This window comes from Leguminivora glycinivorella, chromosome 21 (assembly GCF_023078275.1).
Source record: "Leguminivora glycinivorella isolate SPB_JAAS2020 chromosome 21, LegGlyc_1.1, whole genome shotgun sequence".
Classification (NCBI taxonomy): domain Eukaryota; kingdom Metazoa; phylum Arthropoda; class Insecta; order Lepidoptera; family Tortricidae; genus Leguminivora; species Leguminivora glycinivorella.
The window spans coordinates 7,416,286-7,442,842 of record NC_062991.1 but is presented as its reverse complement, the minus strand read 5'-3'; the positions used below and the strand labels follow the sequence as shown (position 1 = coordinate 7,442,842).

Below are 26,557 nucleotides of genomic sequence, written 5' to 3'. Positions count from 1 at the left end.
GCGCTCAAACAATTTAAAATGAGAAAATAAAAAATAACAATGAACCATCTTAGGCGCCTGTACCGGAAAAATTATTTCTTGACAAAAAGTGCAAGAAACAATTTGTTTAACTCAGCGGGTGACATATATGTATTACCTACAATACAATACAATACAATGCAATACTCTTACCTACCTACCTGTAAAGATATGCCTTAGTATGTTCATATATTAAAATTTAGAATATTAGTTCTAAATAAATATAAGCACAGCTAAAAATAATAGCAAAGCTGTTCAAATCTGTTGGAAAGTTTAGTTATGGATTTATTATTGATGTTATTGTCATCCTCACTACGCTCAATATTTTTAATTCTTTACTTAAAACTTTACAAAAAGACAAGAAAAAATGTCTCCAACAAAGATATCGAAGCGCCTGACCCAGACGTGTTGACCCCTTTCCTGCATGAATATAGAAAAGTCGATAGTTCGTCGCCGGAATTAACTGTTTATATCGCTAGTTTAATTTATAATACGCCCAATTTACACATATATAGTATAATAAAGATAATAGTTATTTGTTTTACTACTTTAAAGTAGTTGTTTAACCAGTGCCAATATTGATACCTGAGAAAATGAAGATTCCAATATTGAACCGCGAGCGTATCGAGTGGTTCAAAAAGTGGAATCTTGAGCGTTGGGAATCCGTTATCACGCCGACGAAGGTTAAACAAACTTTGCCATGAATGAAACACAAAATTTTCATTGTACACCAACACGAACAAAATACTAACTATAAAACATCAAAATAAATCAAATCCATCAATTTATTCAATATTTTGATTCAAAATCATCATTTATAGGTAAAATAGCAGCCAGATTAAGACATCGAGACAATATTTTATAAAAAAAATTACTTTGCCCCCTTGTGGATAAAATGCAATTTTGCTATCTGTTTTCGAATCGCAAAGAAAGCCTTTACCAGTTGGTGTGGTGAAAATACTATATCGTCACTACTTTAAAAAAACTTTTATCTTCGTCTGTCAATGAAAAGAAAATTGTAGTAAATATGTATGGAATGCACACATATTTACTACAATTTTCACACTTACTGCGTTTTAACTTTGAGGAGCAGCGTGAGATACGAGATTTTTTCAAAGTAGTGACGATATGTTACTATCAAAGTCCGAAGTAGCATAGTAAGTTTTTGCCCAAACTGAGAAATATTGTATACTTTTGGCTTTTACCGACATTGATGTGATAAATCCTAGGTCTTACCACGGCGGTCGGTAAATGTTGTATCAAGCAGAAGTTTTGGGTAAGTTGCATGACAAACTTGGTAGGCATTACATGTATTCATTTTATATTTTGAAATGCTCTAAAGTTTTAATTTGTATGTATTTTCAAAGACGAAATATCGATGATGTAGTCTTATTTCTCGGAAAATGCACATTTTTAAAGCCCACCGTAGTTAAATTTATCTGTTTTTTATCTATTTTTATTTTGCTAGAGAAACGTTTTCAATATGCAAGCGATAACTGATTATTTCATTGTTACATATTTTTAAATTATAGGAAAAATGGAAAAATTCACACTTCCGGCAGGACTCAAACCTGCGACCTCTGGCTTTGCCAGAGCCAGGCCCGCTCCCAACTGCGCCACGGAGGCCTGCCGGATGTGTGCGAATTTATCCATGCCTTCCCCCAATTCTTAGCCTTATGGTGGAACACAGAACACAGTAGTTTTGCGATTGAAATAACATTACCGAAATCGCTGCCAACTTAGTTTGGTTTGACTATAGCACTATTATACTGGTTCATAAGGTGTTAACTCTCCATGGTAGCTTATTAATAGGAATAGAAACTCTGCGTGTTCGAAGATTTCATACATAGATTGGAGGGAAAATTAAGGCAAAATAATAAAAAAGGCACCGGTCAGTCAACTGGGGTGTGTAATGATTGGTATAACTTTTTTTGGTATAATAACATTTGATATAACAACATTTCGTATATATTTAAAGGATATAATCACTCGTTTGACATAATTAACATTTGGTATAACCACAAAATATATACTTTTATTTTGTATAATCATTATTTCGTATAACACTTATTTATAATAACCGTTATATGGCATAACTATCTATTGATATACGACTAGTATAATATAACCAGCAAACAGTATAAAACATTTCATGAATTAATTTTATTCTTTTTTGAAGGGATCACAGTTCTAACCTAACCTACTTTTCTGATAGCAGTACATATGTTTGAGGGTCACAGTTCTAACCTAACCTAACCTATTTTACTGGTAGCAGCGCGTTGTGTGTAGGGGTCACAGTTCTAACCTAATCTACTTTTCTGGTAAATGATGGATCTAATTTATTGTACAATTGTTTTTTATTCTAACTGTGCTTTAGATAGAATTTGTGTTATACAATTTATTTATTATCGGAAATATGTATTATACTCAAAGTAAGTTATAATAAATGTTATTAGAAAAAATTATCATTATATTAAATAAGAATTATACAATTTGTTAGTATATTATTTGTTGTTATATAATACAATAATTATATCAAATGATCGTTATAACGACTAAAAATATATCAAAAAAAGTTATATCGATCGATACGCACCCAGTCAACTGGCTGCTAACGCGCCCTTTTTGGTTTAGTTCGTGTTTATTTTGATGAAAACTAAAAATTATGTTCATTATTAGAATTAACGTCTTTTTAACGGTCTTCTCACGATACCGTAAACAACCGGGTCGGCAAATCGTCACTACTTTTAAAAAATCTCGTATCTCACGCTGCTTCTCAAAGTTAAAACGCAGTAAGTCTATATGCATTCCATACACACTTACTACAATTTTTTTTCATTGACAGACGAAGATACAAGTTTTTTTTAAAGTAGTGACGAAATATCAAATGACACTTCGTACATAGGTAAGTTCCGACACTAATCGGTGCTAGCCGTTCTTGCCGCTATTAAATTGAAAGTTAATGAAAAGCTAGTGAATTAAATTTCACTTGAATGTAAATTATAAGTAATTATTATAATATAACTAATGTAATGTCATTATAACTAGTTAACCTAAAAATAACACAAGTGAATATGACATGCTATATTTCGATACAAATCTAATATTATATGTGAGTGCGCACGGGAAAACGTATCGATTGCTATAAAGCCGCTTTGTCAGTTTATTTTAAAGATACAGTAAATCTGGGAATACTCACATATATAATCACCTTACAAAGTCATAGGTTGTATAATGTAATACCGTTAAAAATACATATGAAGGTGCCTTTCAAGTACATGTTTGGCTGCCATATTACATACCTTAAATTATAAAAGGAAGTATCTTTATAATTTTTTTTGTGTATTACGTCTTGTTGGCATGAAATAGTGTAAGTAGCTAAAAATTATGCCCACGCGCTCTTTTGTAGATTTATTTTCCATTTGTCAAATTTCTCTTTTCTGTGATCAAATTCTTACATCGGTAATGTAGAAAGTCAAGTATTCTTGGCATATTGAATGTCAAGTATATTTTTAGTGTGTGTCTTTGTTTCAAAGTCATCAGCTATAACTAGTTCATTTTGATGTTGTAAATATGGTACAGTCACCGGCATAAATATGTGATGATTTCTATACCCTGTCACATTAACGTCTTGTTTGATATGTCATACGAAATTGTCAATCGATTTAAAGCGACAAGGTACAGAAATCATCACTTATTTATACCGGTGACTGTAGGTACTATCGAACAAGTACTACATACGTGCGTATGTAGTATGGCACGTGTGTTAAGGATGTATTTTTAAGCATACTTAAAATATTTAAGAGCATATTTTATGTAACAGTAACTACTTTTTAGATCTACACAAATGTTTGTTACAAATTGTCTACAATACGCACAGATGACAAAAATAATATTCATTCACGCATTTTAGACCATCCTGTATTTGAAGCACTTCACAGATCCACTCTGTATAGCGAACTAGAGCACAGTTTCTTGTTATTCACAAGTGGTCGTCCTGACTTGCGTCACAAGTTGCCTGACTAGACTCGTGTTCGTCCTATTTATGAAAGCTACTCTGTACCGGAACAATAAGATATTTATAAGTAATAATTCATACTTTAATACTAATATTATAAATGAGGAAAGTGTGTGTGCCTGTTTGTTTGTCCGTCTTTCACGTTAACCCTTAAATGCATGGTGATGTATACAATTATGAAGTCTTTAAATTTTTAATTTTTCATACAAAATAAATATTAGCTTCAATGTACGCCATTATTGTTGTCATTCACGTTGTCTGTCACACTTTAGACTTAACAGAATTCGCAATACATTACCTCTTAGAAAAAACTTTCAAGGGTGATAAAAATCAAAATATAAGTTATTTTTAAAAGTCGCCGAACAAATGTTGATCAGTATAAGGAGAATAGCCTAGAGTTCAATTCTTCGCCTTTGTTACAGGCCCCACTCTGTATATGCATCATATATTTTTGACTCTATTGACAACATGACAAAATTCAAATTTAAATAAATCATTGTCAAGGTCATTCATTTAAGGGTTAAAACGAAGCGACGAACTGACATTATTTTTAAGTGGAGATAGTTGAATGATCGAGAGCTTGACATAGGCTACTTTTTGTCTGTTTCTAACCCCCCACTTCCCTAAAATAGGGGCTGGAAATTTTATGGGGCATGGAGCAATTTTCGAATTTAACGAGAGCAGAGCCGCGGGCAAAAGCTAGTTAATAATACAAGGGAATGAGATTGGTTAAAAACAGATTTTTCAGTACTGATGGTGTTTTTTTTACGCACTAGAGCGAAAAGTGGTTCATTATAATGCCAGGTCGAAACTTCTGAGGCTCATCTGTACTGAAAAACGTCGTACGATACACGTGCAAAAAGGAAATTCGTAACTCGTGTCGATTTAAAACACTCCCTTCGGTCGTGTTTTAATTTATCGCCACTCGTTTCGAACTTCCCTTTTTTACGCACTTGTATCGTAATGTACTATATCATTTGTAGTTGCTGTAGTCATATTTGTCGAATTATTCAGGATGCATAGTTTTCGAGATATATGTGAGAAGCCTGAGAAGTAGGTATGTCCATTTGCCCAGGGACTTATCATATGTTAAGCTCATATGAGCATGTGCTGTGCTGTGATTTTGTCGATCCTTGATCGCTCACTTAAGCTAGCTTAGTGTCCCATTGCAGGATAAAACCAGTCTAGATCGATTCGAGGGTCGATTTGATCGCTCACTTAAGCTAGCTTAGTGTCCCATTGCAGGATAAAACCAGTCTAGCTGAAGTGACAATATACATAGTTTAGGGTTCTTCAAGACACCCAATTTTACCTTTAGTCGAGTCTCTGTTGGCCAGGAAGGCATCAAAGAAGTCCGTCCAACATATCATTTTCAATGTCTGATCACAGATCATGTTGTACTTACCAACTTTCTTTAGGAAACAAAGCTCTGGAAACCCCCCGGCCCCGGCCCTATCTAGCGTCAGTCTTCGTTTAACTTGCATCAAAGCAAAGTTGTTACAGTACTCGGCGATAATGCACATCAGTTTTTCGTCTTGACCTTAATTTTTTTTTTTTTTTATTATGAATGGGCTTACTCTTGACCACCGACTAGCCAAAGGCAAAGACGAGGCCTACGATGGAGTGAACTCGCCCAGAAGATGCCTGTTCACCCTTGATTTAAAGGTCGCCGGGTTATATGAGCTCGGAAATATAGCCTCCGTCAAGGAATTCCACTCCTTGGCAGTGCGCATAAGAAAAGAAGCAAAGCGCTTCGTGTGAATTCGCGGAATATCTACCAAGAAAGGATGGAAACCGGCCGTGCGTCTAAGAGTCCGATGGTAGAATGGGGTCGGTGGAATAAGCTCTTAATAATTTAATGGACTTAATTGTCTCTTTCCAAAGACCGATTGTGCATTATTTATCACCGTTTATTGTACTTGCAGTAAAAACTCATATTCGTCAACAGTTCACGAAGGAAAGTACGTAAAATATTAAAATGAAAGCCAAGTTGTCCTTGTACACGTAGTTTATAGTAATTAGGTTCAAAGTAAGGGCAGGGTGGTGAAAAATGGTAGTTTTTAAACCGCACCACCAATAGGCAGGTTTGCTATAATCACGCCACAGGACTAAGCCTTGACGAAGATGTTAAGATACTGGAAGGTAACTTAATAGAATTTATACAGGTTAATTAGGACTGAGCGACCGGTCTGGCCTTGCGCGTAGTGACCCTGCCTGCTAAGCCGTGGTCCCGGGTTCGAATCCCGGTAAGGGTATTTATTTGTGTGATGAGCACAGATATTTTTCTCCTGAGTTATGGATGTTTTCTATGTAGAACTATAAGAATGTATTTATCTATAAGTAAGTATACCGTCGCCTAGCGTATATTATGTTGTGTGGCTGTAGATACCTAGTGAATGTCCAACAATTTTAGAAATGTAACACTCTTAAGATAGATGTCGCTATGGTATCTCAGATTCTTATGGTGGAAAGATTCGATAAATTTGAATGAGGTTTTGGTGGCTCAGTTGACAGAGCGCTGAAATAGTGATAACGAATTCAAGACAGTTATACCTCTATTTCCACTTTTAAAATTCTAAGCTTAATCGGTCGTCTATTTCTGTCAAGAAATTTTGCCAGAAAATAATTAACTTTGATGTAAATGACCAACGCTTTATGGTAGGATCCTAATCAAACACAGAAGAAGGGTTAAGAGCATAGTTATCAGACGTTTCTGCTACTTAAAAATTAATTCTTTTTTTAGGGTTCCGTAGTCAACTAGGAACCCTTATAGTTTCGCCATGTCTGTCTGTCCGTCCGTCCGTCCGTCCGTCCGTCCGTCCGTCCGTCCGCGGATAATCTCAGTAACCGTTAGCACTAGAAAGCTGAAATTTGGTACCAATATGTATATCAATCACGCCAACAAAGTGCAAAAATAAAAAATGAAAAAAAATGTTTTATTAGGGTACCCCCCCTACATGTAAAGTCGGGGCTGATATTTTTTTTCATTCCAACCCCAACGTGTGATATATTGTTGGATAGGTATTTAAAAATGAATAAAGGTTTACTAAGATCGTTTTTTGATAATATTAATATTTTCGGAAATAATCGCTCATAAAAGAAAAAAAAGTGCGTCCCCCCCCTCTAACTTTTGAACCATAAGTTTAAAAAATATGAAAAAAATCACAAAAGTAGAACTTTATAAAGACTTTCTAGGAAAATTGTTTTGAACTTGATAGGTTCAGTAGTTTTTGAGAAAAATACGGAAAACTACGGAACCCTACACTGAGCGTGGCCCGACATGCTCTTGGCCGGTTTTAACTTCTAACACTGATTCCTTTATTTACATGAACATATTTACATAATACGGGACTCGAATAATAATTGTTTCAATATTATAATCATCGTTTACATGACTGTTCTAAAATATTTCATTTCAACTTTTTATTAATAAATTGTAATGTAACATAAATTAAATCTAAACTTAATTCTGTATGTTCCAGTAACATTATTTCCGTGTAGTTTTTACTCGTTGGTTGTTGGTAGCGTGCGCGACATGACGTGGCCACGTAATGGCCCGGACATTAGATGGCCGTGGCTACTTGTGGCTACGACGAAAATTCACCAAGTTTATTCGTAGTTATTTATCAAGCAAGGGTTAACATATTTCAAGACCTTTGAAACCTTTGACCAGGGAAACAATTAATATATTTTTTTCGGTACTGTTTACTCATAATAATTACACCCTGTTTTTATTGAATTCCGTTAACTTTAAGGGAAGAATCTTTAGTTCAAATACAATCAATTTCTCTAAGAAACTAGCCTCTTAACTCTTACCCTTATCGAATTATTTTAAAAAAATGTGGCATCCCTTACCACTTCCTAATGTTATTTGTTTTGACATATGCCGTAAAACACTTAACAATGACTAATGTTATGATTAAGGTCCTCTCACACAAATAAATCCATTTATTACGTAGGGAAACGAAAAAATTTTTTTTTCGAATTTAACAAAAAGCAAGGTGTTCCTGATGATGAACCTAACTTTAAATTTAACGGAAAACAAAAACACGGTGTATAAGTAATTAATTAATTTGAGCTTTATTAGCTGTAGAGTGTAGATGTCGCTAAAAATTTCCCTTGCTGGAATTTGAAATTCACTGCCCGGTCAGACAAGTCCACAAATCGATCTATTTATTCATCTTACATTACTATGAGTAGAAAGAAATATCAAGTTTGAAACTTTTTTTCATATCTTATATCATATTTCATTTTATTTTTATGAATAAATTGCACAATGTAGATAAAATAGCATCATAAAATTTCAATATTATGGTATAGTTTCCATCAGATGTATCGGAGCGGTCAAGGTGCTCATAAATATCTGCTCCTCATCCTCAAGTTGCTAAGGCGTGTTTAGATATTTCTGAACACCTCTGCCGCTCAGATTTATCTGATGGCGACTATACTACACTGATTTTTCCTTGTATATTTAGTTACACTTAAGGCACACCGTTTCTTTATTTACACCTTATCATGTACAGTTATCTTCATCATAACACTATCTTTAATAACTAAATATTGCACATTGTTCATTATTATACTTATAATATGTAATTATATATTAGCCTCGAAATTATTAATACCATTATTTTCCGTATCTAACAAGTTACACTCTTGAAACTCATTTCTCTTCTCTTCCACTTTTTCATAATTAGTCTTACAAAGAAAATCACTGTCACATATAAAGTCACTCCTACCATCTTCCATACTGGTTCCTTCAAAACTGCCTTCTCTATATCTCTTCTCATTTTCGCTTTGGAAATTTTCGTATCTTGCCATTTCAAAATCAGGTGATATTGTTTGTCCTTCGTTAACTGTTTCTTTGCCTAGTATATCATCTGTTTCTATACTAGTACCTTGAATGGATATTTCATTATATACTCTTTTATTATTTTCATTTTTTACTTCATATTTTAGTTCAGCCATATCAATGTTCTCTCTGTTTTCTATGAGAGGTTTTAAATTCATTAAATTAAAGTTCGGTATCATTCTACCATCCCATTGCTCATTTTCTGTCGTTGCTATGTCAAATTGTACATCTTCTACCTTTTTGAAGGTACCTAGATTATATTGCAGAGGTATGGAGAAAGAGGGCAGCTCCATTTGGGAATTTTGTCGAGTCGGGAGGGCCGATATGTGGATTGCTGGCATGGCTTGCTTTGACTTGGCGTAGTTCTGGCTGGATGTCTCGGCTATGTTCACCATTTGTGGTGAAGACACTGAAACAAAAGAGTAACAATTGAATGATGATTTATATTACTAGAAACATACATTTCTTAGTTTATTTGCCAGACTAACTCACATCTTTAATCCTTCAAGACACACAATAACACACACACACAGTGCTGCTAATATTTTTGCAACAGCTGAATTCAGCATTAAATTATTACTATCACCGTCACCAAGTTGGACTGTGTGTACTCAATTTTCCAAGTCTTGAGTTTTTTAAGGTTACTATTTCTCTCTATGAAAACTCTTCAACCAAATAACATATATGTATCCCTTTATTACCAGGTATAGTAATGAAGTCTCTCATTTCCAGCGCCAGGGCTGAAGGAGAGCGCTGTTCCGGAGACCTTCCTCGAGGGTACGGCTCGCAACCCGTCTTCTGCTGCTTTCGCCACTTGGCTCGCCGGTTTTGGAACCATACCTGGAACACAAGAATAAGGCGACATGATTACCAATGAAACTTCTAAGAAGTTTTGACGAGATGAGAATCTGGCAGTTTATGGACAACTCATGCCATAAGAATTCAGGTCCTGGCCGAGATGCCTGAAATTTTTCTTTTTAGAATATCCTCACTCCTTTTAAAAAATGAAACTTCTGATACTTTGAGTCAGCCACCTGCCATCAGTACACCTGCCGTTTTTTATCCTGAATTATACATTATGGCTCGATCATTTATGGACTAGCTTATTTTGATAAACATACATTCATGTACCCTCCTGCGTCATCTATCTCAATAAAGGAATCTTCATAGAAAATAAAGTATTCTTTCCAATTCTCAACTAACCTGCACCCTGGCCTCTGTCGTCGGTCGTCATAGCCAACTCTTCTCTGAAAAACACATGCATAGTGCTTCACGTGGAAGATTTACAGTTCCTAAGTAACTGTCATCTAAAGTAGATAAGATAGATCTTAACCCTGGCCTCAAGTCAATCCTTACAGCCATCCAGTATATTTCAGCTGCTATTATCTGCCACCCTATATTATACTGTGACTCTACACTCATAATATGACTACTGACACTGACCTGAACCCTTGCCTCCGTCAGGTCAATCCTCATAGCCAACTCCTCTCTGAAGAAGACATCAGGATAGTGGGTCTTGTGGAAGGCTGCTTCCAGCTGCTCAAGTTGCACGTTTGAAAAGGTGGTTCTGAAACAGACAGGCACATATTTAGAAACTGGTAGTTAAAAGGGTAGGTAAAAGACAACAGAAAAGAATGGCAGCAGGTTATGAAGCTGAGCACTAGCTGATAATGATCACGACGATGAAAAAAATGCTGCCCCACCTCATATTACTTATACCTATAACAGTTTATACTATATTCAAAAACGTTTTGCTTCGTTTTCGTATGAATTTCTTTAATCTGTATTTCATATGGTTCCACTTGTTTTGGCATAATTTTACAAACAATAATTATTTTTGGCATAATCTATATTGGTATAATTTACCTTTCGCATAATCTGTTATGGCATAGTATGGTTACGCATAATTTGTCTATGCATATTTTTGTTTGTCTGAATATATTTCGCGCGTAAAGGTTTTGATGCATAAATTATTTATACATTACATTGTTTAGTCGAAATTTACCATGCAGAATTTTTTTTATAATAAATAATATAATTGTTACAGTTCTAACCTAACCGACTCTCCTAACAGCACTTAGTATGGGTAGTTATTCTGATTTTAAGAAATATACCAAAAACAATTATGAGAATCAATTTTATTCATAAACACAATCGGCGTAAACAGTATTATGCGACGAACTTATTTTCGGACAATGTAATATTCATATTATTTGATTCTAATAGAAGTATATCTTTATTAAGGTAATAAAATTTATTTAACTAATAAATAATAAGCTAACTCTAAAAAAAATTTTGTATTATTTTAGATTATTTGCTTTGTATTATTTTAGATTATGACAAATTAACATTTGCCGAAAATCGATTATGCGAAGTCTGTTATGCGAAGTCTGTTATGCGAGAATCGTTTCAGACAATTAAAAGTATGCCAAATAGAGGGAACCCATCTCCAATACGTCCCATTTATAAAGCTATTCTGTTTTATATATTTTTATACTAAATTTCAACTTAATCAGTTCATATGGTTTAAACGTAGAAATGAAAAGGTAACATGGTATGTCATTAAATTTTTAAAAGAGAAACACACTCACCTGTATCGACGTTGCTTGCGTTTTGGAATATCGCTTTTCGAATCTGTAACAAAGTCATACAATGTTAATGACGTGTATAGTCGTCTAGACGATTTCTACCTACTAATTAATTACTAATTTAAAAAAATGTCAAATACATTTATAACCTTCGATAAGGTGAAAAAAGTGATTAGTACAGTAAAATAAATTGGAGTACTTTTTAAAATTAATAACCCATTGATAAACGTAGATATTGATACGTACATACATACACGACAGTTAAAGAACCAACATTAAAAATAAAACTTAGTTGCCAAAAATCCCAGAATGCTTATTTCAATTCCGAACCGATCATTACCTATTTTATTAATTACATGGCATAAATACTTAGTAGTAATATACCTAACCACAGAATCAGGAACAAAATATCTGTGCACAAAGAAATGTTTTTACCGGGATTCGAACCCAGGACCGCGGGCAGGCAAGGTCACTACCGACTAGGCCATCAGACCGATCATCAACGCTAGGTACTACGCCAGAGGGTTATGTGCTGACCCCAAGTAAATTGGACAAGACAAGGATCAATGATAAAGATTATTCTTTTGATGAAAAGTTAAGAGATGAAAGTAATCCAAAGTAAGTTAAGTAACAAAGTTCATCCTCACATTCTCGATACGTGGCCAACCAAGAACAAACGAACTTCTCGCTCGTTTTTCCCAGAACGTGCAAGTTGTGGAATGAGCTACCATCTGAGGCGTTTCCCTTGCGCTATGACATGGGGTTCTTCAAGAAGCAGATATTTAGGGTTCTCAAAGGTCGGCAACGCATAAGTGGCTCCTCTGATGTTGCTTAATGTCCATGGGCGGCGATGACTGCTTTCCATCAGGCGGCTCGTCTGATCGTTTGCTGCCTATTTAAAAAATATATTTACTCGATTTTGGAGAGTACTCCTCGTCATCTTCAAACTGCTGATGTTCCACGGCTTCTGAAGGTTCCGTGGAGGCACTGAAGGGTTCCGTAGCTTCAGTATCGGGTCTTTCGCAAAGGACTGAGCCGGGGCCTAAACTGTAAAACAATAAAATGTTATTGTAATGAGTGCTCATAGAGTCAAAGGTAGGTTGACAACGATTTTAACAACCTCACCGGCGCTTTTTGAAGGTCTACGGTGCCTACGATACGGGAATGGTCGTTGACTAAACAGGCTGGGGCATTGTCTCATCGCGGTCCCGGGTTCGAATCCCGGTAAGGGCATTTATTTGTGTGATGAGCACAGATATTTGTTCCTGAGTCATGGATGTTTTCTATGTATATAAGTACTAGCTTTTACCCGCGGCTTCGCCCGCGTAATAAAAGTGTTCATTAAGATTTTCATTTGGATCCGTAGGGACCGTAGGTTTCTCTGTAGGTATATTTATCTGCGATTATTTCGATTGCACATAATACTTTTGCTTGCAATGATTGTAGAAATATTACACATCGACCACAGCGTAGGTAATTCTATATACGCTGGGGAAACCTTTATATACATCCCACATAGCCCGTATTTCGACACTATGATCGGTGGGTAAAAAGTACTTTTTTCTATTATCCCTTACATTTTTTTACATTTTGCTTATACTTATCGCAAACGTAATCTTCAAGCAAGCAAACTACGATCGTCTTAGAGCACATTGATTGTAAGAGACCGCCGACCGATTATCCGTATCCCGCTAACGATACCCATATTATCCGTATCCGTATCCGTATCGCTATCGCTATCGCTATCGCTATCGCTATCGCTATCGCTATCCCTATCGCTATCCGTATCGCTATCCCTATCGCTATCCCTATCGCTTTCCCTATCGCTATCCCTATCGCTATCCCTATCCCTATCCCTATCCCTTATCAAGATGTTTAATGATATAACACTTTAAGTTCTCGCGCTTTGTACACATATTTAAAGTCACATACAGGTCGAACGCGATTAATTAACATTATTTTTACCTTTTTTCCCAACGTTTCGGCCAGGTTGCACTGGCCGTGGTCGCGGAAGACTGACGTCCCAGCAAAATGTCACCGGAGATGTAAACAACACAAAACTACCCGATATTAATTTATATAAATGTTCGGGGTAGACAAATAAATATAATCTACCCGCTTTTAGTTAATGTTTATTTCCCACCATGTTTATTTTAAAGGTAAAAATAATGTTAATTAATCGCGTTCGACCTGTATGTGACTTTAAATATATGTTTAATGATTTCTTATCAAGTGCTAAAATATAAAGTTTCATGGTTTTATCATTTAAAATTAAGAAATCCCATACAAACTTTCAACTTCTTTTTCAACCCCTTCATCCCTTTTTTTCGAAATAAAAAGTAGCCTATGTTCTGTCTCAGGGTCTAAAGATTGTCTGTTCCAAATTTCATCAAAATCGGTTGCGTGGTTTAAGCGGGAAAGCGTAACAGACAGACAGACAGAGTTACTTTCGCATTTATAATATTAGTAAGTAAGTAAGTATGGAAGTATGGATTTATATATTATATATATCGTTGTCTGAGTACCCACAACACAAGCCTTCTTGAGCTTACCGTGGGCCTCAGTCAGTCAGTGTAAGAATGTCCTATAATATTTATTTATTTATTTATTTATTTATTTTTATTACAAAGGATTTTTTGTGCCTCGTATGTCGTTTACTTAAGAAGCGTAAGAGCGTGTGACTTTCGATCCGGAGGAGGTCGCCGGTTCGAACCCGGCTCGTACCAATGACTTTTTCTGAACTTATGTGCGAAATGACATTTTATATTTGCCAGTCGCTTTTCGATGAAGGAAAACATCGTGAGGAAACCGGACTAATTCCAATAAGGCCTAGTTACCCTTCGGGGTGGAAGGTCAGATGGCAGTCGCTTTCGTAAAAACTAGTGCCTACGCCAAATCTTGGGATTAGTTGTCAAAGCGGACCCCAGGCTCCCATGAGCCGTGGCAAACGCCAGGATAACGCAAGGAGGATGATGATGATGACGTTTACTTAACCCAGGCAGAGGCGAAGCTATCAAAATAGTTGGCAACCTATTAACCTAGCGTGGTCCGAAACTTCGAGTTAATACGAGTATCGAATAAAATAACACCATAGAGGTAGACCTCTGCAATGAAAGATGGACTCACAATAAATAAAGAGGATAACTTATTAATTATTATACCCATTAAACAAGTTCGGGATGCTATAGCAGAAGCTGGTGGTGGGAGAGACGTCATCATTCAAGATGGCGGCCGAATCGAAGCCGGCTGCGCCCGCGCCGCCCTCGCGCCCGTCCAGGGATTCCTCCATCTGTAACAGAAATATATAACAACTAGTTTTTTCCCGCGGCTTCGCTCGCGTTAGAAAGAGACAAAAAGTAGCCTATGTAACTCTCCGTCCCTTCAAGTATCTCCACTTAAAAAATCACAGCAATTCATCGCTCCGTTTTGCCGTGAAAGACGGACAAACAAACAGACACACACACTTTCCCATTTATAATATTAGTATGGATTATTGCTGGACAATTAGTACTGGGACAAGACAAGCCCCTGTAGGGAATCCTAGATTGCCCTGACTATAACCTAAGCACAAAATTAAAATTTCAAAAAAAACCGGCCAAGAGCGTGTCGGCCCACGCTCAGTGTAGGGTTCCGTAGGTTTCCGTATTTTATCAAAAACTACTGAACCTATCAAGTTCAAAACAATTTTCCTAGAAAGTATTTATAAAGTTCTACTTTTGTGTTTTTTTTCATATTTTTTAAACATATGGTTCAAAAGTTAGAGGGGGGGGGGGACGCACTTTTTTTTCCTTTAGGAGCGATTATTTCCGAAACTGTTAATATTATCAAAAAACGATATTAGTAAACCCTTATTCATTTCTTAATACCTATCCAACGATATATCACACGTTGGAGTTAGAATGAAAAAAAATATCAGCCCCCACTTTAAGGTGCGACCACACCGCTGCTTAAAAAACGGTGACGCTACGGAATCGCAGTGACGCATCGTATCCGTACCGTTTTTACCGCATGCTCCACAGACCGCTGCTCAAAATACGCAGACGGTACGGAATCGCAGTGACGCATCGTATCCGTACCGTTTTTACCGCATGCTCCCCACACCGCTGCTTAAAAAACGGCAACGGTACGGAAACGCATGACGTGTCCCATACGAAAGTCACTGCGTTTCCGTACCGGTTGCGTATTTTGAGCAGCGGTGTGGAGAGCATGCGGTAAAAACGGTACGGATACGATGCGTCACTGCGATTCCGTACCGTCTGCGTATTTTGAGCAGCGGTCTGTGGAGCATGCGGTAAAAACGGTACGGATACGATGCGTCACTGCGATTCCGTACCGTCAACGTTTTTTAAGCAGCGGTGTGGTCGCACCTTTACATGTAGGGGGGGTGCCCTAACGAAACATTTTTTTCCACTTTTTATTTTTGCACTTTGTTGGCGTGATTAATATACATGTTGGTACCAAATTTCAGCTTTCTAGTGCTAACGGTTACTGAGATTATCCTTGGACGGACGGACGGACGGACGGACGGACAGACAGACATGGCGAAACTATAAGGGTTCCTAGTTGATTACGGAACCCTAAAAACCAGACATAGTGAAACGATTTTCATGAAACATGGCTAAGAACACTCCCGATTAATTCAGCTTTCAAACGAAACTAAATCAGAATCGGTTGATCCGTTCGAGAGCTACGATGCCACAGACAGGCACACACACACAGACAGACATACAGACAAACACGTCAAACTAAAGATTAAAAATAAAGTATGTTGCTCCTGACCTCACATATTTATTAATTTCATGAAATTTTCGCACATGGGCTCAACGAACGCATTTTCATCCGTCTTAAACCCGCTATCCACTATACTGGAGCGATTGCCATGATCAAAATTATGCACAACAAAATTCAAAATTTGAAAAAAACCCCGACCACGACATAGTAGACCGATTTCATGAAACATGGCTAAGAACACTCCCGACTAACTCAGCTTTCAGACAAAAAAAACTAAATCTAAATCGGTTCATCCGTTCGGAAGCTACGATGCCACAGACAGACACACACACAGACAGACAGACAAACAGATAGACAGACAGATGGACAGACACGTCAAACTTATAACACCCCGTCGTTTTTAAATCGGGTTAAAAATACCTATGCTCTGAAAAGACAAGAGATCTGCGTATAATTTTGTACAGGAGAACTGTTATAATCAGAGATCGGACGGATTTGCGACATTCTTTGTGACTTACGTCATTTTAATGACTTTTAGTATGAGATGACGCACAAAAATCCGATCTCTGGCCCCGTAGCCGAATGGCATTTCTCCGACGCCAAACGAAAGCGATACGCCGCTGGCTCTGTCGCGCCAATACGCAAGCGCGATAGAGATAGATATCTACTAGCGCTTCGTTTCGTGAGCGTTTCGTGAGCGATTGTGACGTATAAAAAAAAAAAAAAAAAAAAAAAAGCTGAGCCAAAAACGATCCTGGTTATAGTAAAGTTCTATTACTGATCATTTCTATTTTGCCTAAATATCAAATATTCGTCAACGAATGGCGTATCGCTGCTTTGCACATTTGTCTATACTTACAGACGAAGTCAAGAAATTATATTGAAACGTAATTGATTTTTTGATAATTTATACTTAGTTAAGTTTCCTTTTTGGTTGCTTATGCCATCACTATAGCGAGGAAACTACAACGCAAAAAATGCGTTTATCACTGCTTCCAGTAGTTCCACAGGTGGTAAATCATCTTTATTACTAGATTCGCCTACTTTTAAAGCAATTTTAAAGCAGTTAATTTCACTTTATTCAAGGTCAAATTACTTTACCCACTAGTGGATAAAATGCGTTTTTACCCGCTGGTATTAAAGGACAAAACACGTGTTTCCGAGCTAGTGAGGGGGAAATAACTATTTTTGAAGTGTAGAAACCTTTGCACTGAATAAATAATAATTGTTAACAAATAAACTTTTATCAAGTATTTTTACCGATCCCGAACCTTAATACCCAAAAAACTACCTATTCAAAACAAACAAATAAGGAAAAAACTTTACGAAATCAGTTTACCATTAATATTTACTTCCCTCACGAGGTAACACAACACCGCCAGGGCATTGACCGAGCATCAGTTACCACGAGTTAAATTGAATTAAATGTCTATAATTTAGTTAAGTTTATTAAATTATCACTAAATGAGGATAATTTGTGTTCCTGAGGCAGTTTTGTTTTGACGACGCGATGGGCGCCATGTTTTCGCGCCAAATTGGTATTTGGAGGTTAGGGTAGTGCGTTCGGAAATAGTGCGTGAAAATGAAAAGTGATTATTTCAGTCTATTTTTATGTTGTGATTTTAACATTGAGTTTAGAGTAATGTTGTCATAAGTAGAATATAGTGGGATTAAAACTGTTTAATAATATAGAAGTGCACGTAGGTACCTACATGAAGGTTTTCTGGATCGTTTTTTTTTCGCCAGGTGGCGATACTGAGGCGCCGGGATTTCTGACCACGTTTCTGACAGCTAACTTTCGACAGTCATTTATTCGATTGGTGGATTTTCAAGTTTGCTCTCAGAGGGTACGTAGCCGAATGGCACAATCGCTCACGAAACGAAACGCTCGTAGATATCTATCTCTATCGCTCTTGCGTATTGGCGCGCCAGACTACCTATCGCGGCGTTTCGTTTTCGTTTTGCGTCGCAGAAATGCCATTCGGCTACAGCACCAGGAATATACTGGTACCTAGATTAAGCGATAGTCTCTATTGTACTGCAGTCCGCTTTATAAACCGATTAGCTACGATTTACGAGGTGTACCGGCAACATGAAAACGCGAGGCTCACCTACAATGCTTTTTACCAGTGTTGCCACTTTCAAAAATTCCTACTATACCTTAGGTTTGTAGAGTTCCATTTGGCGTCATTTCATCACCGTTTTTGCTTAATGCGACTACTACACCACCTGTCCAACGCAGAAGATCAGCAAGTCAGACAGAAAGCAAATGACATATATGTGGATAACTTTATTTCGGGTACCGACACTACGGATGAGGCGATGAAACTCTACAAAAATCTAAAAGGATCTTTTCAAGACATTTCAATGTGTCATCAGGATTTAAATCGAATTCTAGGAATTTATGAAGAAAGTCTCTGATACATGTAAAGAAGATAAAGTAAAGGTACGCAAAAAGGATACTTCCAGTTGAAACCTAACTTACAAGAAGAAGCTGTCACGAAAGAGGAATACTGAAAACTATTGATCAATCTACGATCCATGTATATGCAGTAACTATAATTCTATCATGTAAACTTTTTACAAGAGCTTTGGAAAGCTGGAGTGTATGGGACTCACCATTATCAAGCGAACTAACGGAAGAATGGAACAAATAGGAAGGTGTCGGTGGACAGATGCTACATGAAGACACAGTGGGAAAAGGCTACCAACTACACTGTTTCACCGATGCCTCTCACAGGCTTATGGCATCAGTCTTTTAGTTTGCGGCTCGCTTCATTATTGGTAAATCCCGTCTGATACCAATAAAGGATCAGGAGAGTCTCAAGATACCCCGTCTTGAACTTTTAGGAGTACTGGATTGGCAGTACTGATAAAGTTTGTTCTTAAGTTTCTCCAGCAGAAGATAGTATGTCTTATGGACCGACAGCCAGATCGTCAGCAGAATGGTGCAAATCTGACAAGCTATTGCCACCCTTCAAGGTTGCGCGGATAGAAGAGATCAAAACAGTCAGTTCTGGAGATCAGATACCTTCCATCAGACCTAAATCCAGCTGACGTACTGAGTGGTCCACAATTTATAGTTCAAGATCCGAAGACGTGGACTTTTGGACCAACCAGTTCTCTCTGATTGTGGAGGTCTTGGGATCCAAGAAGACGAAGTACAATGGAAATGTGAAAATTTAACACCACAATAGCACCATGGCATGGTGATTCTATATGAAGTTGATTGGTTGGTTAAAAACTGTATGAAAACATTACAGAAACATTTGTTGAATGACACAGCTAGTAACAGCGGTGAAGAAATGAAACAGTTCTTAACACAAGACCCTTAACTTACGTAGATTCAGAGCCGGATCATATCAAAATATTCGAAGACTTTCTTACCATGGGAAAGTGTATCATTATGGAAACTTCAGATAAGGATCCTACAACGTCGCAGGACAGTGACTAAGGACCACTTAATTAAAGGTTGGAAGAAAGCACGGATAATTCTACGAGAATTTGAGATGTTTGAGAACCGGTATCTCCTAAATTTGAAAGATATTTACCATCTAAAACCTATTAACATCAGGATGGCACCTAAGATAGGTCAAATCATTGATTAAAGGTGACACGAAGAACAGGATAAATTGGAAAGTTGGAAAATGATATCTTTAAAGGAAGAGCGCGACGGTTTATGACAGTCATACAGAGTATATCTATCGCGCATCTCTACCCGCTAGAGATCGAAGATGGAGAAGAGCAGTGCAAACAACATCATCTTATGACGAAAGTGTTGAAGAACCGGTGTGCTTCTCCCGATCTTCCACGTCCATCAGGCAAGGATGACCAGACAGTGAATCCTCAACGACGTTGCTGAGCCTTCATCTGAGCAGAGATTCACTCAATGAAGAGATCAGCAAGAAGAAGTACAGCCTCATGCCTCGCCAGTAGAGGGAAAGTGTTCCTCTAAACAAGCGGTTGAGTTTATGTCTATGAGTTAAACGAGCTCGTTTCAAGTCTATGTCCGAACCGATTCACTCAAGCGGTCGTCGACCTCGAGTTTTACGACCAGAATGATCCCGAGTCACACCACTCAGGAGGAAGTTACGCCAGAAGGACAACACGAAGAATCAAGACTTCGTGCTGCTGCCTGAGGCGGTGTGTCGCGACACAAAGTCGTCCATGTTGAACTAGTTCTAACTACGTTAGTAATTTATTTATCTGAGTAGAGTCAAGGCAAGATAAGCAACGGTTATGTTAGCCCTGCCTCTGTGAGGGTTACGTAAAACATCATAGTTACATCGAAGTTTGACATTTAAAATAACATGTGACGCGACTGTCAAAATCATTGCCAACTTATTTTGGACTAACTACATATTTCTGACTGCATCTCTTAGGCTCTGCCTACCCCTTCATGGGACACAGGCGTGATTGTATGTATGTATGTATGTATGTATCTCTTAGGCCGAAAGTCCACTATCACATGTTTATCATAGAAATAGGATCACGTGAAGAAAAACGACGGCATGTTGCCTATGATCATATTTCTATGATACGATAAACATATGATAGTGGACTTTCGGCCTTAGTGCCTACTTTAGTGACTGGCGAGTATTTGAGTCTTAGTGCGTTTTCACATTATCTGATCCGATATCGGCTGTAGGAAGGATTTCAAAGGCAAAAATCAAAGATGACGGCTTAAATATATGGAATATCGGTCCTACATCCGATATCGGATCGGATAATGTGAAAACACACTTAGGCTCCATGTGAAGTACGGACTCAACTTAATTACAACTGTAGTCCTAACTAGTCTAAAGATGCATTGGTAACTTCGTACTCCAGACTATAAGAGCCTAGCTCTTAAAGCTGAGTTCTTAAAGTTATTGTTGCAACTTTTGAGACGCAACTATAGGTAAGAAGTAAGTGGCATATATCTGCATCTCTTTCTTGCATATACTTCTGTCTCAAAACTTGCAGTAATAACTTGCATTCAGCATGATGATGATCCCAATCTATCAACCCCTTTGCCGCCTTTCATAAAAGACGTACATAAGGGTTATTTATATGGGTGGAAAAAAGGGAAATAAACTGCTATTATGAGTGATAGGCCTATTTTATAACGCACACATTTTGTTAATGTCAATATCGTGTATCCGTGAATTCAACTCCATTTGATTAAAGAAATACATCCATTATATTTCAAATTACTATGCATTTATTAAATGACCTACCCAACATGGCCTGCTCGGTACAATTAAGGTAAGGTCCATTTTTTCCATGTTTTACAATGTTTGCATTATTAAATAGAGTGTCCACCAGTTATATATGGTAGGCGTGTTCAGTGGATACATGTAGAACTCAACATCATAGTGTAATAATGGAAAAAATGGATTAATTACAATTGCCCCCCCAGTCGAGATTTGTCCCGCTATAGCCTAAGGTATACCTTATACATATATAATTACTCAATTTGGTATTTTAGTTGGTGGTGAAAATTTGTTTTTTATTACATTATGTCGCTTAACAAAGTACTATACTGAATAACATTTGATATTATTGTATACTCGCTACACGATTCCATTTGTACAAACTACATAAATCTCCAAAACTAACCTTTTTTTTAGAAAATTTGGTTATTATATAGTTAGTGGTGAAGAAAAAGTTTGTAATTATTTTAAGTCCCATGTCTGTTTTTCATAATTAGGTTAATTTTAATTATTCATTTTATTCTGGTCTGTAATATATTATAGTGACATTTTATTGTTGTTTTTATGAATCCATACGCACGAACATGTTTTGCCCAGTTTTCTTTATTTTTAAACAATAAAATTCATATCTAGTTTATAATAGATGGGTAATAACGTGTAGACAGTATATTGTACTCGTTTGATTTTGAATAAATCAAGTTTGTTATTCAATGTTTACATTATTGAAATGTAGGTATAGCTAACAGGTTTTTGGCATGCTGGACCCATTTCATTCATATTCTTGTAATTCATGATACAGTGATCGAAATCAATAATAGAAACAAGGTGGCAGGCCTATTCCTTGACTTGAGCGCTGCTTTCGACACGGTCGATCATACGATTCTTTTAAATAAGCTGGAATATTATGGAGTCCGAAACAAGGTCCTAAAACTGTTCGAGTCCTACTTGAGAAACAGGAAACAGTTTATTGAACTCAGATCGGTTCAAGGGGGTGCTGAGAAGGTTGTCAAGTCCAGACTAGTAACTGTGACACGAGGAGTGCCCCAAGGATCCATTTTGGGTCCTTTATTTTTCATTGTATTCCTGAACGATCTTATTTTCTATATAAGCAACGTTGTTCCCAATACCAAGCTAGTTGTATTTGCCGATGACACAAATGCCGTTATATCGGCCAACAACATGGTGCAACTAAACAGTAATGTTAGCGCAGCCTTACGAGCCTTTAGTAAGTGGTTTGGGGCAAACCAACTCAAGCTAAATACAAGTAAAACCAATGTTATGCTCCTATCGGCGACTTCAAATAAGGCTGATGTATTGGATGTTAGTTTCAACGGAATAAAAATAGAACAGACAGATAGTGTCAAATTCTTAGGCATCCAGATAGACTCCCAACTAAACTGGAAGCATGAGATAGAGGCACTGCGAAACTCTATAAGCTCAGCTTGCTATGCCCTCCGCAGTCTACGCGATGTAGTCCAGTCTAAACACCTTAAAATGGTCTATCATAGTTTAGTCGAATACAAATTGCGTTACAGCATAAAACTCTGGGGAAATAGCTACAAATATAACGTGGATGAAATTTTTAAGATGCAGAAAAGGGCAATTAGAACCATAGTGCGCATTCCTCAGTATCAATCATGTAGGGAACACTTTTTGCGATTAAAGGTTTTGACAGTGCCTTGTTTGTATATACTCGTTCTTCTAACGGACTTTATTAAACATATACTACATTATGAAAGCCAGAATGAGCAGAATGCTAGATTGTTAACTAGAAGGAAGGATGTGTCGAATAGGATAGTGCCAAGACTAAACATCGTGAAACATGCAGCATGTTATCAGAGCGTTTTCTTGTTTAATATACTGCCATTGGAATATAAAACTATTACCAATAATCACGTTTTCAATGCAAGACTGAAAGAATTTCTTATAAAAAAGTGTTAGTATTCTGTGATAGACTTCATAAATGATAAAGACGAGTAACTATATTTCCTAATATTCAATAAATCATTGTTTGTTATTTGTTTAAATGATCTCAATGATTGTATAAATATATAATAATGTTATGACATAGTAAAAACCAAATTTTGATGAATAGTAGCTTGTTTATTGTAATTTAGTAGTAAGTAAGTAATATAATTATATTTATTGTAATATAGTGTATTGTTAATTAAGGATTATATTATAGACATTCGAATACAATGTATATTGTTACTGAATAAATGAAATGAAATTGTAGTAGTGTAGTAAAAAGAAACCCGATGGTCATCGAGTTCTACGAACAGCTCTCAAATATCTACTTCTAAAAACTTTTAAAAACCGACCAAATTGTATGAAGATGTGTTGTCATAATGATTAATCTAATTAGTCCCTTAATTTAATTGCAGTGAAACTAACCTGAGAATCAGAGTAGGTCCATCCGCGGGGTAATTCAATAAAGTGGAGGATGTCTGTTGTCACGTGGTCGGTACTGGAGTGGCTATGTGCCGGGCGAAGCGGAGGGGACAGAGAAACACGAAGAGCCGCTATGAAAAGTATAAATATTTCTAAAATGAAAGATCATTTCCACGTACAATCGTGGACCCCATTTTCTTTTATGCAGAAATCTGTTTTGCAACTCCATGTAGGTATAAAAAATAAATATTGGGGACACCTTACACAGATCAACTTAGCCCCAAATTAAGCAAAGCTTGTAAGCGAAGTTTTATATAGGATTGTTACTAAGCGACGATATACAATATATACATACTTAAGTAGATAGATACATACTTATATACATAGAAAACATCCATGACTCAGGAACAAAATATCTGTGTTCATCACACAAATAAATGCCCTTACCGGGATTCGAACCCAGGACCGCGGCTTAGCAGGCAGTGTCACTACCGACTGAGCCAGACCGGTTGTCGTACCTATATTACCTTAGCTGTCTAACTATAATCATTTTCGTTTTATTTTTTTGTCAACGCTGCAATGGGTTCTTTAAATTGTTGAGTATTCAGATGGAAAAGAAAACCAAATTTTAAATAATAAACTTGGTATTTGTTGATCCTTGTTATACCCTCAAGTTATATACCTACTCGTACTCAATGTGCTAAAATTCTGCGAACTATCATACGTAGTTATATATAACTAGAATATATTCGTAGAATATATTCTAATAATAATAGCATAATTGTTATAGCTAAATTATGATAATTGAGAAAAAAATATATATGCGGTAACTATTTTGTTAAGTAATAAATAAACTTAAAAAAGGATAAGTATTTTGAAGATCATTTGTTTTTGTTTTCTTTGAATTATTGTTGTTTTAATTTCCAGTTACTTTTAATAAAAGATATAAATACCTATAATAAAATGTCTGTATTTTTTATTCATAATGTAACATACATTGATATAATGCTTTAAAAAAATGTAGGTATTTATTTAAAATAAAATAATTTAAACTAACCGTCTCCACTCATTTCCCTATCCGCCTAGAAAACCTCGTGACGTTTACTATTACGACACCCTATACATAGGGACTATCTTTAAGCAGAGCTTAGGGTGGGGGGTGAAGCCCTAGGAATGCACTATCCCCCCTAATTGTAAAAAGACTGAAGTTGCTCTTACTTATGTGACTTTTAGGACGTTTTGTAGTTGGAGTAGTATTGCTGACGGTATGTTCAAATGTGTTTGATTGACAATGCGGGTTATGGTGCATTTACCTTAGCCCATAATACAAAAACTGTAAGTAATATGGTTTGGTTATTTTTCAAGGTAGCTGAAAGCATAGGTATGCTAACACGGTACGGAACATTTTTCATTTTACCCTTCAATACCTTACTATGACCTTACCTTACTATGAGGGAACTTCAAAAGGCATACCTTACATGTAGGTACCTACTGAAAAACATCGTACGTACACGTGCGAAGAGGAAATTCGTAACGTGTCGATTTCAAACACTCCTTTCGGCAGAGTTTTAATTTATCGCCACTTGTTTCAAACTTTCCGCACTTGTATCGGAATGTATGTATGTATGTGTGTGAAGCGAAAGTGGTTTGTCAGGATCGTAAATGGAAATCCGTGATCTCTGCCTACCCCTCTGGGAAACAGTCGTGATTGTATGTATGTATGTATGTATGTATGTATGTACCGTAATGTGCTATTGTATGAAAACTTAAATTCGCTAAAAGTACCTACACTGAGAGAAATTTGCATTGTGAATTTAACAAGTTCGACTTGTTGCGGTTTATCCGTTTGAATCAGCCAAACGTATGTTTAAAACAATATGTGTCAGGTTGTTTTTATAAAATCGACTTGTTGATTCAAATATATTGCCGATTCAAATGACAAGTAGCTTGTTGGTTGAACCAAAGAGCACGTAGGCGCTATTTTAACCAAAAAACTTGTTGAACGAACATGAAAACTGGTTGTATTTTCTCTCAGTGTACTTATTATATCGGGATAAGTGACGTGCTCTCGTTTTGGAGGCCAAGATCCACTTTTAATCACAGAGCTTATACTAAGTAGTTAGTTACTATGTGTTTTGTTGTAGTCCTAAGGCACCCCAGAGGTGCAAAGGGCCTTCATAAGCTCGCGCCACGCCTTCCTATCTTCAGCGACCCTTGTTGCCTCGCTCCAGCTCAAACCAGCCGCTCGCAGCTCATTCTCGACGGACCGCTTCCATGAGTGGACAGGGCGCCCGGGGCCACGGCTTGCATAGGCTACTTGCCTCCTAGTCAAATCAGCTTCTTTTTAAGAACTGTCAAAACGAATTTGAACGACTTGCTAATATGGAATTTATATGAAATCGAATTGAGTGACGTCACGGTCAACTCAGTTACTTTATATAGTTATTTCAACCTGACTTATTAAATAAAAATTGGATTTAAAAATAACTTCTGTCCATGTTTTTCGTATAATTAACTGATGCTTTATTTCGTGCATGGTATAAAATATTTTATTTTAACTATAGTCAAGTTCCCTATTCTGCGGTTTCCAGTCGTGAGCAATGCTCGCGTCATTTCTATCCAGTTACTACTACTATAGTTACTTATTTTATTACTTATTAGGTAAGTATGGTATCTGAAACGTTTTAAAATGAGAGCGTATCTAAGTTCGTATGAAAAACCGAGTTTACTATAGAATCATAAGTAATTTTCATCGAACATACGG

The 26,557-nt window shown here is 36.7% G+C and overlaps 1 protein-coding gene across 1 annotated transcript; it reads right to left on the bottom strand.

The window, feature by feature from the left end:
- Window positions 1-8,347: 8,347 nt before the first annotated feature.
- LOC125237422 (paired box protein Pax-6-like) lies at window positions 8,348-23,853 on the bottom strand. The gene is made up of 7 exons (XM_048144483.1): window positions 23,797-23,853; window positions 14,638-14,765; window positions 12,390-12,523; window positions 11,480-11,522; window positions 10,332-10,455; window positions 9,590-9,728; window positions 8,348-9,297 (listed from the first exon to the last, which is right to left on the bottom strand). The coding sequence occupies exons 2-7, from the start codon at window positions 14,763-14,765 to the stop codon at window positions 8,633-8,635; spliced, it is 1,233 nt and encodes a 410-aa protein (XP_048000440.1). The 5' UTR covers window positions 23,797-23,853; the 3' UTR covers window positions 8,348-8,632.
- Between the last annotated feature and the right edge of the window lie 2,704 nt (window positions 23,854-26,557).

What these genes read in the sequence shown, in the direction of transcription:
- LOC125237422 (XM_048144483.1), bottom strand. Translation starts at nt 14,765, where the DNA reads ATGGAGGAATCCCTGGACGGGCGCGAGGGCGGCGCGGGCGCAGCCGGC. An exon ending in CGCAAGCAACGTCGATACAG is followed by an intron (nt 10,456 to 11,479) that starts GTGAGTGTGTTT and finishes TGTCTGTTTCAG; the next exon opens with AACCACCTTTTCAAACGTGC. An exon ending in TGACGGAGGCAAGGGTTCAG is followed by an intron (nt 9,729 to 10,331) that starts GTCAGTGTCAGT and finishes CTTGTGTTCCAG; the next exon opens with GTATGGTTCCAAAACCGGCG.